The sequence below is a fragment of the Trichophyton rubrum genome (genome assembly GCF_000151425.1).
Source record: "Trichophyton rubrum CBS 118892 genomic scaffold supercont2.8, whole genome shotgun sequence".
In the NCBI taxonomy this organism is placed as follows: domain Eukaryota; kingdom Fungi; phylum Ascomycota; class Eurotiomycetes; order Onygenales; family Arthrodermataceae; genus Trichophyton; species Trichophyton rubrum.
In genome coordinates this window covers 251,821-266,771 of record NW_003456421.1, presented here as the reverse complement: position 1 = coordinate 266,771, position 14,951 = coordinate 251,821, and the positions used below count along the sequence as shown (strand labels likewise).

The 14,951-nt window shown below is 45.9% G+C and overlaps 6 protein-coding genes across 7 annotated transcripts in view; 1 reads left to right on the top strand and 5 right to left on the bottom strand.

Annotated features, from left to right (window-relative positions):
• Positions 1-384: 384 nt before the first annotated feature.
• Positions 385-3,461, bottom strand: TERG_06612 (leucine-tRNA ligase; the record flags this gene model as incomplete). Its single annotated transcript, XM_047748647.1, has 3 exons — positions 385-2,670; positions 2,735-2,875; positions 2,946-3,461. The coding sequence occupies 3 exons, from the start codon at positions 3,459-3,461 to the stop codon at positions 385-387; spliced, it is 2,943 nt and encodes a 980-aa protein (XP_047604634.1).
• Positions 3,462-4,032: 571 nt separating this feature from the next.
• TERG_06611 (uncharacterized protein) lies at positions 4,033-5,336 on the bottom strand (the record flags this gene model as incomplete). Its single annotated transcript, XM_003232570.2, has 2 exons — positions 4,033-4,888; positions 4,948-5,336. 2 exons carry the CDS (start codon positions 5,334-5,336, stop codon positions 4,033-4,035), a joined length of 1,245 nt encoding a protein of 414 aa, XP_003232618.2.
• Positions 5,337-5,482: 146 nt separating this feature from the next.
• Positions 5,483-6,562, bottom strand: TERG_06610 (uncharacterized protein; the record flags this gene model as incomplete). Its single annotated transcript, XM_003232569.2, has 2 exons — positions 5,483-6,148; positions 6,224-6,562. 2 exons carry the CDS (start codon positions 6,560-6,562, stop codon positions 5,483-5,485), a joined length of 1,005 nt encoding a protein of 334 aa, XP_003232617.2.
• A 159-nt stretch (positions 6,563-6,721) lies between these two features.
• Positions 6,722-8,504, bottom strand: TERG_06609 (uncharacterized protein). Of its 2 annotated transcripts, XM_047750238.1 has the most exons (4): positions 8,080-8,504; positions 7,933-7,989; positions 7,487-7,867; positions 6,722-7,424 (listed from the first exon to the last, which is right to left on the bottom strand). In XM_047750238.1, the coding sequence occupies exons 3-4, from the start codon at positions 7,751-7,753 to the stop codon at positions 6,885-6,887; spliced, it is 807 nt and encodes a 268-aa protein (XP_047606982.1). In that variant the 5' UTR covers positions 7,754-7,867; positions 7,933-7,989; positions 8,080-8,504; the 3' UTR covers positions 6,722-6,884. The 2 variants fall into 2 exon arrangements, with proteins under 2 accessions (XP_047606982.1, XP_047604633.1); XM_047748646.1 differs by having other exon boundaries at positions 7,487-8,504.
• Positions 8,505-10,516: 2,012 nt separating this feature from the next.
• On the top strand, positions 10,517-13,606 carry TERG_06607 (uncharacterized protein; the record flags this gene model as incomplete). The annotated part of the gene is made up of 4 exons (XM_003232566.2): positions 10,517-12,654; positions 12,727-13,247; positions 13,309-13,508; positions 13,568-13,606. The coding sequence occupies exons 1-4, from the start codon at positions 11,087-11,089 to the stop codon at positions 13,604-13,606; spliced, it is 2,328 nt and encodes a 775-aa protein (XP_003232614.1). The 5' UTR covers positions 10,517-11,086.
• A 1,010-nt stretch (positions 13,607-14,616) lies between these two features.
• Positions 14,617-14,951, bottom strand: part of TERG_08915 (lysophospholipid acyltransferase) — a gene marked incomplete at both ends in the record, with an annotated part of 2,032 nt that continues 1,697 nt past the window's right edge. The window contains one exon of the mRNA XM_003232565.1: positions 14,617-14,925. Coding sequence (XP_003232613.1) covers positions 14,617-14,925 — 309 coding nt within the window. The remainder of the gene's footprint in view (positions 14,926-14,951) is intronic.

The following is a 14,951-nucleotide window of genomic DNA, read 5'->3' as shown; positions in this document are numbered from 1 at the left end:
TCCCAATAGTTGGAACTGGATGCTCGCTCTTTGACTCTCTCTATCCCTAGCTACATTTGACATGTTAGCCATATTTCTGTATTGCCTGGGGCATACGAACAAATACCTTGTTATCACTTTCGCTTGTGTTGATTGATTTTCCCGCTGGCTGGCTAACATGCGATTCTCCTTCGAGGTCCCTTTTCAAACGCATATCACACGGTCTTTTAGGTACAAATGATTGGATTATCAGATGTCAAGATAAATTATTGAATACACTTAGTTATATTTCTGAGCTTGAAAAGAGAGTTGAAAATATCATATTCATTTGCCTTTCTATAAATGGCAGTCCTCTAGTTCATGAAATCCGAAGTATTATACATAATATACAATTATCTAACCATACTAGAAGACAACGTTGACGACCTTTCCACTTCCCACAACGACGACTCGTTTGCGTTTATCCCAATTATTTTTCTCCTGGAGCCAAACCTTTCCCTCTTTAGTACTGAGAACGTGAGATAATATCCATTCCTGCTCTTGTTCCTTGCTGATTGACTCTGCGGTAGTGCTATTGCCCGAAAAGGGTGGCACAGATGCAGTGAACCGGAGTTTCCCATTGACCTGAACTGCTACCGTCTTCGCTCCACGCGAGCGAATTTGCTTGATATCCGATTCTGACAAAAATTCAGACGGCCATGGAGAAGATAAGACCGGTGGGACAGTGTCAACGCGTTCAAAAAGAGGCTTGTGTAGTACTTCCCAACATTCAGAAGCGAAAGCTGGGGCAATCGGCGCCAACATGCGTAGGAGAGAATTTAGTGAGATATACAGGGTTGTATGTAACGACGTGAGCGATTGTGCTGAAGATGTTTTCGATGATTCTTCGGGTAATTGCACGGCTGCAATCGCGTTGGTGAGCTTTATTAGATCTGATATGACTGTATTAAGGCCGTATTGATTCTTCTCTAGGCAGTATGAGACTGACGATATTGTGTTATTTGTCATAAGAAGAAGGTTGCTCTCGGTTTCCGTGAGTTTGCCTAGCGGTGGCAGGGCCATGCCATTTAAAGATAAAAGAGCATCAGGGGCTGATGAGAAGTTTGCCCTTTTGAGAGAATTGCCGGTATCTTCCACGGCCTTCCAAATGCGACTGAACCATCTTTGAATGCCCACAATCTTGGTTTCATCCCACTCTAATACTTCACTGACAGGAGCAGAGAAAAGAACATGGGCACGTGTAGCATCTGCTCCATAACTTTTGATACAAGTATTCGGGTCTACTCCGTTATACTTACTCTTTGACATCTTCTCAAAAGATATGTTGGCGGGAATTTGGGTACCAGTGAGCACTGGGGAGCCTTTAACAGAATGGTCAACTTCACCCGGCCGTAAAAATCGACCAGTCTTAGGATCTGAGTAGGTCTTGCCATGAACCATGCCTTGAGACAATAGTTTGAGGAACGGCTCTGGGGGGTCCGCAGCATTTTCAATCATGCCTTCAGCAGCAAGAAATTTGAAGATGAAACGAGAATAAAGAAGGTGGAGAATAGCATGTTCTATACCTCCTATGTATATGTCCACAGGACGAGATTTCGAGGGCGACACCGGCAGATCGTTGTTTTTCGGGTCCAAAAATCTTAAGAAATACCACGACGAGTCTACAAATGTATCCATGGTGTCAGTGTCTCTCTTAGCTGGTCCCTTGCAGCTTGGACACTCGGTGTGTAGCCATTCGTCTGCCGACTCCAGAGGATTTCCTGTCTTGTGTTTCAGTTGAGACCCTGGAATAGCAGGAAGTTCAACTGGTAGCTGGCTAGCAGGAACCGGCACAGCCCCACAGCTGTCACAATGAATAATCGGGATAGGGGCACCCCAATATCGCTGCCGACTGATAAGCCAATCTCGTAGCCTCCAATTCTCGACAAATCTAGCACGGCTTCCTTTATCCTTCAGAGTATTGATTATTTTTTCACCAGCGGTTTTTGAGGGTATCTTGCTGTAGGACCCGCATATATCAGTGGTTTGTCCATGCCCTGAAAACGCCGAGTCCACATTGTATTTATCATTGGAGTCTGGGCCTGGTTTCAATGGTATAACCACGGACACAATAGGTTCCGAAGGAGAATTTTCTTTCCAAAATCCGAAATCGCGAGAGTCATGTCCAGGGACCCCCATGACTGCGCCCTCTCCGTAATCTGGGAGGACGTAAGGTGCAACATAAACTGGGAGCGAAGAGGGTAAATGAGGGTTCTCTTCAAGATTATAAACTGGGTTGATTGCTTTGACTCCGGGGAGTTTGAATCCTGCCTTCGTCTCGGGTGGTAGTGAGCCGGTGGAATTGATAAATTTCTGGAGCTCCGGGGTGTTGGCAGCCATTTTCTTTACCACTGGATGGCTGGTCGACAGTGCGATATACTGAACGCCATGGAGTGTGTCAGGACGGGTGGTAAAAACTTCGATATCAAGGGTTTCTCCCGGAATTGATAACGTAAATGGGACAAGAGCACCTCGCGACTTTCCTAGCCAGTGTCTTTGCATTGTCAGAATCCTATCTGGCCAGCTGCCAGATAATGAGTCGAGATCCTTAAGCAATGCTTCTTTAAAAGCAGTGATTCGGAAAAACCATTGTTTTAACTCCCGTTTTTCGACTTTCGCGCCAGACCTCCAAGAGCATCCATTGGAGTCGACCTTTTTGGGAACATATTTATCAGCTGTGACTGCTTCACCAATTCGCATAGGTAGTTGTTAATACCTGTTCGTTTGCCAAAACTGTTTTATCAACAGGATCGTAATTCACAACGGCTTCCGCTTGGTACGCAAGGCCTTTTTCATGAAGCATTAAAAATAGCTTCTGGGTATGTTTGTAAAACTCAGGCGAGCAAGTCTTAACCTCCTATGGTACAATAAAAAAAATACCAATTAGCATCCAATCTGTTATCCAAGTTCCATGTGATCTGACAAACGTATTGAAATGGATGCTGTACCGTATCCCAATCGAATCGTATACCCAAATCTTTCAACTGATTCCTCATATTCGTTATGTTTTGATTCGTCCAGCCTTCGGGATGGATCCCTCGTTCAATGGCAGCATTTTCAGCAGGGAGACCAAAAGCATCCCATCCCATAGGATGTAGAACATCATAGCCTTTCATCTGGTTGAACCGAGCTAGAACGTCGGATATCGTGTACACTCGAACATGGCCCATGTGTAAAGTTCCAGATGGGTAGGGGAACATGGGCAGTACGTAGGTCTTTTCCTTGCTGCTGCTCAATCGAACCGAAGCCTCCCTGTCCTTCCATAATTCTTTCCATCTTTCATCAATGGCTAGAAGGTCTAGCTTCTTAGCCGATTGGTTGGCATTGGCATACGTGCTTGCGGTGCGAACGGGGTGATTCCGAAACTTTTGTAGAAGGTGACGCGAGACCGTAGGTGGTCCGCCGAATCGAATATAACCTCGAATAGCACAGGAAACCCACATGGCAGCCCCAGCTCATTATCTTTGGAGGTCTCCTCTCCCCAGCTATCCATGAAGGAAAAAAGCAAACGATGAGCTCAAATAAACCCGACAGATTACTTGTTCCTGCGCCATTCCTATCCTGGCTAGTGCAGATCTTATCAGATTGATAACATGAGGTTCGGTATTCACCTAAGTGTTAAATTGAAGGCAGCAGAAGCAGATATGATTGGTTAAAACGTTGAATTGAACGAATATACGTGCGTAAAGATGATCAATTTGAGCCTTGATGATGGTGTAGCTATATGTAAAATTTTCAGATTCATATATGCCGAAGCAAGCTGACTAAGCTACATCCTGACACTAAGTTACAGCACCTACCTAGTGCAGCGACCTAGCTGAAAGGCACAGCTGGAATAACTAACGAATGTTCGTCTCTATATCCCCATCATTTTATTAGGTGACAGTTATGAGGTTGCTATTACGTCTTACTCTCACATCAAGTCATTAACCATTAACTTAGTTATTGCTACGTAAGGTTAAAAGTAACACCCGATCTAAATTACTATACAAAGTTGAACCCATGTCAGCTCGCCTACCCCCAAGGACCCCTGAATCTCTTAGATGTATCTGCCCTAAAATGTGCAGTCAAAGTTATGTTTCCAGCCTTCTCAAGCTTCAATTTGGCATTTGTCTCTTTTCGCCTCAATTGGCCAATATGCTTCGCTCGGATAGCAAGCAATGATCGAAGCTCAGGATTGGACAGATGCGCTAAACCTTTCTGATCGCCTCGACTGAGTCCTAATAACTGGGTGCAGGAAGCTGAGGTTGGTTTATCATCTTCAGTTTCAGTACTCCCTTGTTCTGTTGCATGGAGCAGCGACTGAGGAGAATCTCTGCGCCCCAGCGATTGACGATACTTATCAGACACTCGAGTACGATAGCCGTAGATTCTAACTGGAGATAGCCGCAGTAATGGGCTAATACCTGCAACTTTTGTTTTATGGTGTTCCTGGCGGAAATTATAAAAGCCGGAAGTGTGCGAAGTAATGTCGAATCTGCAATGGCCCTTCGCCATCATGTGGTGTTGAATACCTTCAACTGTTCTTCGATGAGTAGAGCACAATATGCACCTGTGGTACCCAAAAATTTCAAAGTATAGGTATCTCAGAAGGGGTGTGATGTCGGCGTCCAGGTGATCTTGATATGGTATGATGAAGCTATGCGCCTTTGACATGTGGAGAATATTGTCATCAAATGAGGCCCTTGCTTCACCACAGAAAAGGCATTGTTCAGGATCAAACTCCAACATCCAAGGTTGGTCCTCGTCTGTTTCATCTGAGTCATCTTCTGAAAGGGAATCGTGGTCTGGGTTGATGGTCTTTGCCCTTGACTGTAAGGGCAATATGGTGCTTCCAGGCTCTGCTACTCGCAGGCGAAGATTATGTATACTGCAGAAATATTAGGGATCCGTTTTGTATTTTCTTTCCAATGAGAAGATCAAACTTACTGCAATTCACTCCTGGCATGTTGTCGCCAAGCACCTTGGCTATCAAGGGGTATATTGCATAGCCTGCAAGATGAAGGGAACTTGGTATCCATATCTGCTAGTGTCTGCTCGCAGGCTGCTCCAACGTTGGCCAGTTTTATGGTATGAGATGTAATTCTTTGGTTGAACGTAAGGGGGCTGGCAAGGGAGTAGAGATTGTCAGGGGTCGAATTTGGATGGAAAGACCTTGAGTACTCGACAAAGGCCGAGCCAATCCCGTAATATATATACCATCTTGTGGCAGAGATGGGAATATAGAATGTATCGTGGTTTTTGTTTCGCCTTGAAGGCACACGTTTTCGCCACTCGTTGTTGTTCATAAAGATGCCGAATGAGCAATCATGAATCATCGGTCGGGTTCCACAAACCTTGGGCTCGAAGGTTACTAAATTTAGCTACTTCCGAGGCCCGAAAGCTTGCCTCCAATCAGAATATATTTTGGTAACCTGGCTGTATTACGTTGAAAAATCTATATACACAAACATTTAGAACACATCTATATACGCAGCACCGTACCATCCCCATCTATACCTCCACGGAAATGGTCCTTTATCACACGACCATTCAAGATCGTCTCTCTTATGATTCCCTGCACATGTTTCGGCTCTACCCTACCATACCAGATAGCTTTCCCAGCCAACGTGTTAACATCCCCCGAGTTGGATCTTAGGGAACAGGGTATGTATATAATAACGTTGCCGGCATATTTATGACCGCCAATATGACTTATCAAACCAATATTCGCGTGATACAACTTATCAACTGGGGCATTTCCAACAGTATAACCTTCATCTATCAGTACTCTGCTAAATTCTGACTCAAGTAAAGGGCCCATAACTCCACATCGTTTGTCTCGACCTCCGTGCCCACAAATCAAAATCGTAGGCGACTGATCTATGCTCTTCATAGACTTAAATGTAGTTTGAAGTTCTGGGAGCCTTTTCATTGCTTCCAATTTATCGGCGGGTAGAATTTCGTGCGCTCTATGGGGGATTATTGGGAGAAGGAATGCGCGAACGAATCGATCCAATCCATCGTCATCAAGTGGGATATCAGGAATGTACTTAGAACTTGGAAAGAGTAGGGCTGAAGCGCGAGATGTGTCTAACTTATCGGTTGAAGGTATAAAGGAAGAATTTGTAATGACAATGTTATTATAAGGCTGTAAGACAAGAAAACATTAGGATAACGCTCTTCGGATATAATTTGGGCCAGGAAAAGCTGAGGAGCAACTTACATCAGCAAACTTCCCCGTTCGAAACAGTAGTTTCTTCAATCTGCTGCCCAGTATACCCCATCCCCTATCTAGCCCATCCTCTTCTATTCGGCTTCGCCAATCTCGTTGTCCCGTGGATATGAGAACTTGTTGGGCGTAAGGCGCCATGGTGCCATTAAGATCTTGGTCATGGTCAATTTCGAGGCCGGCGGGCGTTGGTGTACAGGGGCACATCGGTTCGGGGCATGACTGCACAACGGGGAACGGTGGAGGAATAGGAATCGCGATGCGTCGTGAAGTTGAATATCGGTTACAACGTATTTGCTGAACACGATAACACTGGCTGCGTATCCCGCGCATTGTAATGTCTCTTATCTCCCCTAGAATGAAAAGACAAGAGTTTACTGTTTGCACATTAATTATTGTAGAAGACAGGTAGAATCCAAGTCTCCTTGCAAAGTGAAATTTTAGTCGCGTTGACGTCGTGAGGTTTATCTCCGCACCGATCGGGAGTATCGGGTTTTCGGCGTTAACTACCGCATCAATATGAAAGCAAGGCCTCAAGAATACTTCCATTAGAAAAAACACACTTCTTAAAGAGAAGAAAATCAGCATATTACAAAGTAATAATTAGAAGCGCTCAAGATGCTCCATCAGTCCTATACCCCAGTCTGTCCATCTCTTAATGCATTTTAGACGAAAACGACACCAACGCCTTTGAAGATTCCGTCAGCGGCCAAAACTGATAATAGAATAATCCCACCCCAGCAAACAGAAGGATGTAGTACGCCACACTCCAGCCAATTCCAGTTGCCTCATCTACCCTGCCAAATATGTTCTCGTCCTCGTCGAATTTGGCAGCCCTGATCAGAGTGCTCTCGATCGGGATTGATGTCTCAACACGGCCCCATAGACGAAGTAGACCGCAGTAATTGCATAATGAATGCACTAGCATAACGGCTAGAAGGGAGCCAGTCCTCAGGTAGAGAAAGGTGGCATACCATCCAAATATGGTAGTATAAGTGAACTGGAAGAGCGAACGGACCAGAACTGGGAGAAGTGGAGTGTCCGGCTGCGCTAGCTTAGTTTCATAGAAATGGTTAATATGCGCAATACCGAAATATAGGGGAGTCAGAAACACAATTCGGCCTGGGGACATCTTTGCCATCAGATTAATTACGATGATGATAGACCGGAAAGTTATTTCCTCAGTTATGGGGCCCTACTCGTTCATTAGCTTATGATGTACTGTGGCATTACCCAGAAAAGGATATCTTTACTGACAGCAACGTAGTTTCTCCATCCTGTCCAGGAACGAAGAGTTTGGACCAGTGTTTTTCCTCTAACCCAATTCCTCCATCTACCTTCGGCAATCCCCATTTCAAATAACGGACCCATGAACAACAAGGTTGTGAGCAAAAAACTCTTTCCGATTTCTGGCAGCCCAATTGGCCACCACCCCAGGAGTTGAAGGGCTTGTAGCGGAGTACTCCTTCCACTATGGACGATGAAATAAAATGTGGCCACGCTGCAGCAAAGACATGACACCATCACGGCTCGGATACGGGCTTTGATCAGTGACGGCGCATCACGGCTCAAGGTTGGCCCTGGCCGAGTCGCCTTGGAGATATACAATGGAGCAACATATAAAACTGTGCATAGTATCTATTGATAGCAGTTAGCACATTCCCCTGCCTCGAATCGAAACATACGTGGTCTATCAAATTTACATTGCATACGTACCGAACACCAGACAGCAGTGGTCACGGAAATAAGAGGCTCGGGTTCTTGATTCTATTATCAGAACATCGTCTGTATACTCTAAAGCAACCCGCTACCGGATCCTCCTCCCTCTTCGGTCTTCTACCGCCACGTACCTTTGTCACCATGATAGTAATGCCTCAGCCTCTCGAAGAGCCCGGAGGCCATGTTTCCGACCTTCATTAAGTAGGACAGGGCTTTCCAATAAAGCCAGGTCCAGGTTTTCGCAAAGCAAGGCAGCAAGGCAAACTCAAGAAACACAAATGTGCAGCCACAGGGAGTCGACACTGTCTCGGGGCGTGAAGACGGAGTTTTCGAGATGGTCGCCCAAAGCGTGGCCTTAACTGGCAAGGGTCATGTGCCTTGGCGGTCTGGACCTTCACTTTATTATCACCCCTAATTATTTTATTACATAACTCAAAGTACATAATCTTAATTACATAATATAATGTCACGTGAAAAGCCTGGTTTAGGTTAGTCGTCCTCGTTTCAGCCTTTTCAGCCAGCGACTCCTGACCAACAACGCCGGCGGCACTGGCGGATTTCCAAACACAACAACTCCGTTTACCCAGCGCCAGAAGAGACAAAGTGCGCTGAAAGATGGAGAACAGTTGAAAGGGTCCGAAGGCCCGAGAATGGGCTTGTTTTCTTTTTCTCATAAAAACGAACACAGGTCCCATTCCCAGCCTCCTGGCTTGTGGACCGGAATTTCGCTTGCCTTTGGGGGTGGAGTGCCTGGTTGCCAATCCTTTGTGAGTTTACTAGGAGCAATAACTAGAAAGTCAATGCCGTGCCTCCTTCTGCAAGGGCAACCCTCGCCGCGAATAGGAAGTTGAAGAATGTTGGTGACGGCGCTCCAGGACTCGCAGACGTGCAGGAGAAGAAACGGCACATCTCCAAGTGGGTACATCACGGTGAGTGCATGAAATAGCAGTGCACACAGCATATGCTTCGTTGACATTTGCATCTGCTCCATCAGACAGCTGCCGGGCTGGTTGTACAGATTCCCACCAAAATAAACAAATACAGGGAATGATTCGAGAACAGGGTACTGTTGTACCTGTTTCCAAGCACTTTAAGGTAGCTCATAATTTTTTTTTTTTTTTTGGGTTACGAGGGCCTTCGTTAATCCTCCAATAGCCTAATCATACGAAGTATCGTTACATAAATAATTTGAACTTGTATTTCCATCTTCAAAACATATTTCTTCCGAGTCGTCTGGATTCGGGACTTTTAAGGTGTGACACACAGGCGATCATAGCTTGAAGGACTGGAAATTGAGATCACTATCAATAATGTAAATGCCAGTTATATCATGTGGTATAGAAGTTATCACATGGGGTAAGCATGGTCATGAAAAGTGAGGCAAGTCGCAAAATATTCAGGGGAAAAAAGTATATTTTCCGTTGCTGAACCAATCGTAACGCGAGGAAATAGTGGCCTTCAAAATCTTTGGTTAGGAGACGAAGTTACAAAACGACCTGCATGAAAGTGAAAACCAAAAGCGAACTCGTAGGCATGGCTTGCTCATGCACCGTACCTCAACTCAAGCATCGAGGTATTCTGGATAGTCTGTATCAAATTCAAACATGCTTCTCTTCTTGCTTCAGATCATTATTATACATTGTTAAGGAGCCTAGCATGTAAGCACCCATTGGAGAAGTCAATGGCGTAAACGGCGCGAGCGCCAGAGCGGAAAGCAGGTCTCAGTCTCAGCCATCCACAAAGCCACTTGCTTCACCATAGCACTGGCTCTCTCCAAGGCTTTGGCTGGGGGCTGTATTTCTTCTTTCAAAACCAAATTCAGCCTTCTTGCTGGATAAGTATATACTCGACAATCGCAGAACTGACAAACACTGCTCAACCAAGCAATTCAACCCTGTCGCGGCAGAGGCAGTACCGAGGGCTCACACTAGCATATGGAGAAGTTTTACGGAAAAAATTGTTTATTTACACTACTTTCTCTAATGTTTTTACTCTTTTCTCCACCTGTCTCTAATTTAATCTAAATACTGTTTGTTCTTGAGAAAAAAGCTCTGTTGATTAAGTCATAGTGGGTAATCCTTATATTGCTATCATTCTAAGCAGTGGGTCTGGCGTGGTGACTTCTGGCAGCCGACTGTAACAAGGTACGCCGAGTGGAGCACGTCGTTTCCCTTCTGCAAACTCCGTACAACGACGCGCGCTGCTCGACCCCAACCAGTCAAGACGTGCGTGCCCGACCCAGGGTTCTTTCCGCACCCGACCCAGCTCTGCAGCTGTCCTTCAACCGGCACATTTCTCACCCACCCTTTTGCCTATGTTTGATTTCACCATTATCAACAACATCTTCTTCTTCTCATTCTCATCATCGTCCTCTCGAACACTACCTGATCTATATTTATCTTATCTTGATCTTATCTCGATTTCTGCCAGTGTGGGTCCCCAACTTTAAACTCAAAAGAAACGGCCCGCTCACCGCCCTCCACGTACCTGATGACTAAGACCCCGTGACTGCCTTGCGTTCTTTCTCCCTTTTTCATCTCGGCTGAGCGAATCTTTTTCTCTCCAACATCAACTCTTCGACGTCTCTCGGTCTTTTCGTTCTTCGTTCTCTCTTTGCCATTGTTTCTTGTCTGTCATTCTCTTCTTCACAGTCGCTCTTTATATATATTCATGTAATTCACCCATAATTCTACCCATTTAATAAGCTTTCTACGTGCCACCCAATTAGCACACCACGCTCACTCTAAATTTAACCGCCTTTGAAACACTTCCAGCATCAGTCTTTCAACTGCAGCACCCCCAGGGTCCAGCATCCAGCTCCTTAAGGCGGCTATCCTCTAGGCGCCCTGTCATTCATTTATTCATTAATTCGTTCTTCGACGCTCACTGCGAGACCATTCCTACTTCGATTCTTCAGCCTTAATTTCGGGATCCTTCACATCTAGAGCCGCCATATCAGCACTCCTTTCTCCAGCCGTTCGTGGAGCATTTGTTCTTATTTCTTGTTTCTATATATATATTCTTTCCCCCTCTACATACTATCACCGTTCTTCCCTCTTGGGGATTTTTTTATTTTCAACAGCCCGTTTTCCCGTGGAGTAATGCGATGAGGAATAAGTCGAGTTAGGGTCCACGATAATGTCTTTATCTTCCCCTTCATCTAGAAGGTCAACACCAAAGCGCCGTCCACTCCATCAACGAACAAACTCGCAGAACAATGCCGTCTCCCCGCCTTCGCCTGTCCATCCAGTTTCACCAACACTCCGACTGGTATCAAACAAAACTGACTACTCGGAGGATGATGATGTCTTCAGCAACCCAGACGATGTTGACATATACTCTGCTAACCCATATCCTACCAAACCCGCTCATGTACTACTGCCTCCAGGTTCCTCATCTGCTAGAGGCCGTATAACTAGAAGCGGGACTCCTTCAACAATTACTCCCTCCAATACTTGGAGTTCTAGGCCCAGTGTTTCTCCGGATCTAGAATCCTCCAGTTCCAGCCAACAACCCACCGGAAGCGCCTCGGACCTTTCCACTTTTATGGGAAACACTTCAAGCGCAATATGGGGCCAGGATCCAAAGTCGAGTAACACTACTGTCGCTCGCTCAGTCACCCCACAGGCCTCAGAGAGTGGTGATAGTGGCAACGATAACGACCAGGAGAAATCTTCTGACCGCAGTAGCGTAACCGCGCTTCCAAGGCCTGTTGCCACTACTATCAAGTTGGTCAATGAGCGGGAACGAGAGTTGTCACGATCAAGCCGTACGCCTCCAAGCAGATCTCCTCCGTCTGACGGCTCCCTCCTAATCGGATGTTCTATTACTCGTGGCTACTCGTCCTCTTCAAATTCGTCCTCGAATGTTGCCCGGATTGGGTATACATCCAGTCCTAACCTGGTGCCATTGAACAGTTCGTCGCCAAATTTGCTTCCCATTGGCTCTTCTCCTAACGTTGTCAGGACTCGCGCTTCCGAGTCTTCGTTGTTTTCGGCAAATTCGTTTGGAACGGCGATAAGGTATATCCGCAATCGAGGAGGGCAGAATACCACTTCAGAACCAGCATCCGCGGCCCCATCTGACTCCCATACTCCGTCCATCCCCTCGAGCCCCCCGGTCCCAGTGCTAAGGTCGTACCAATCGACATCAACACTTGATCTCAATGCACGGTCAAGCCAAGGGAATGTTTCCTTACCCAGCATGCCATCAGATATTGATATCCAGGCCGTTATGGACAGCGGAGTTCCTATACAGTACCCGATATTACGTCCACCCTCGTCGTCCGGCTCGTACGCAGAAACGTCCATGGTCTCCATCCCAGAGCCGTTGGCAGTAGCCCGTCCTCCAACTCGACGCTGGAACCCGGACTTGTCCTCCGTCTCGTTTGACATGTCAATTCCAATGGACGAGCGACACAATCTTCCGTCATTATCCCTCGATGGCACCCAAGGGAGATCCAGACAGGTGACTGAAACTGAGCAATCTTGGCTCTCCGCACACCAGCAATCCGAGATGCCAGATTATTCAGTAATGGATGAATCCGAGATGGATGAGGTTAGCGACCGCATTACCCATCTTCATGCCTTGCGTGTTCTAAAGCATAAGACATCCGCCACCCTCAGCTATCGGTCATCCCTCTCAAGACGAGGCTCTCTAAGCCGGTCGGGGTCAACAGCAAGTCAATTTCTAACTACTATTCCCCAGTGAGCAAAGCTATACTACCAAGGTGGAAACCTTGCCTTTCTTTCGGCTGTTTCTCTAGTTGAAGTTAGCAGACCAAATACCCCACGAGAAATCCCTGCTGTGACCCAGGTCTCCTACTCAGAGCCCTTGGAGGAATTATCAAATCAAGCTGTAGTCCGTGTACCGCCTGGAAATATCTCGCGTCCACGAACACGGCCTCGCCGAGGGAGCCAGCCTGTACAACGACAAGAGCATCTAGAGTCACAGCAAGTACGGCGGCAGGAATCGATGCCGATACCAGAAGCAGAAATACAAGTGGAGCAATCGGAACAAGCCCAGGTTGAGCCTAAACCAAAAGCCATCCGACGAGACTCTCGTGATCCGAGAACACATTGGGCCGGTATTGTTGGAGAAGATGAGATTACACCTCAGCCCTCTCGCGAAGTGACACCCAGGGGTGTCTGGTCACCACATCTGTATACAGATAAACGATTCCGTTCAACTGAGAGGAAAATATGGAAGGCTCCACCATACGACGAATCTGGCGAATATATATGGAGTAGACGAAACATGCAAGTGCTCAGTTTTTGCTTTGGTTTTATCTTTCCATTGGGTATGTTTACAACTCTTTATTGACAAGTTTGTCCATCATATTCTGACATCCTCATCCACAGCCTGGTTGATTGCCTCGTTTCTGCCTTTGCCAATCAAGCCACCATCTGTTGACAACGGAATGCCAGGGCAGCCAGATATTGAAAAAGCGGCTGCTCACCGAGCAGTCCTGGCTGATAATTTACGTTACGAAAACGCCCGATGGTGGCGGAATCTGAACCGTTGCATGACACCAGTTGGCTTGTCAATCATTATAATAGTTGTATGTTCATTAAAAATTTCTCCATATAATTATGATCCCTCTACTAATACCCATAATAGATCACACTATCCGTTCTTGGATCACGAAACGCCCTATGATACATGACCTCGTTTTTTGATTTCATGTTGTAAAACAACATTAATTAGTATTTATGCCCTTACGCTTCTAATACGGCAACGGATTCCTATATGGCACGTTTATATATATATACAACCGTTTATGGTCCCACGTTTTCTATGATGGTTTGGCTTTTTTATATTCGCTTTCTTTTTCCAATTTTCGTCTTTTGCGTCTTACCAAAACAATGCACGTTTAGGAGAATGATTTTCTCCTTTATACGATTTAACGAAAGCGCGCAAATCCCTTGCTTCCGTCTTTACTTTCGGGTCCTTTCATCTGCATTATACCTCTATTGACTTTTATTTGATTCCCCCTTAAACCCTACTGTGTATACCTTATTATTAGTTTCTATTCCCACACACTCGCCTCTGCTTATGGCCCCTTTATTCGTTGAAACTATTAGTTTCTGGTTCTTCAACCATCTTTTTCTTGCCATTTGACTTTATACCATATTTTACCACCCACCTTCCCTTTTGCGATCAAATTGCCAAACTCAACGCTTGCTTTCTTCTATACGCACTACGCCTATAAAAATTGCAACCCTTTTTGTCACTATATATCCATATCAGGTGGCTTGACACAATATGTTGAAAATGGATGTAAAAAAAGCCGATTAATATTTGAAAATACGTTTTCGTTCTTCTATTTCTGGCAATGTTCACCACACCATGTCAGCCCTCCCCATCCTTCTCTATGATGACATGTTATTACTTCTTCTCTACTCTGATGACCAACCAAAATCAAACCAATTATTCGAGTGGATGGCAAGTTGTGCGCATAGTAGATGTCGTTCTAGGGTATAAACATAGGGCGTGCTTCAAAATCGTTGAGATCCTAGGAGAATGAGCAACCAAGATAAGCAGTCAACAATCCTCCTTCCTCTCTAATTAGGGCATAGTAGCAGCAAAGACGCATGCAAAACAGGGCGTAGTAGCCAGGATATAGCACCGCGGAACCATACAATATTATTATATCTCATTACGGCATATTAAAAGGGAGCCTTGCCTAGCTTCTGCTCAAGGACGTTCCGCAGTTCTGCACCTGTAGGCATCGTGACCACACTGCCACGTCGTCTCCTGGTTTCGATCTCCTTCTTGATCTCATTCACGGCATCTTCGACGTCCTGCGCCAAATCATTGGGCAGACCGAGGGGTTGCTCGGTGTATGGTGTTTGGCCAGCCTGCACCTCCCTGGCATCAGCCTGAGCCTTCTCCCTTGCTCTGACAGCAGCAGCTTCATTAGCGGCTTGCCTATCGGATGGTTTGCCAGGTACTTCTGCACCCTTGCCAGTAGCAACCTTGTTGCGTTTGTTTAGCTGCGGAT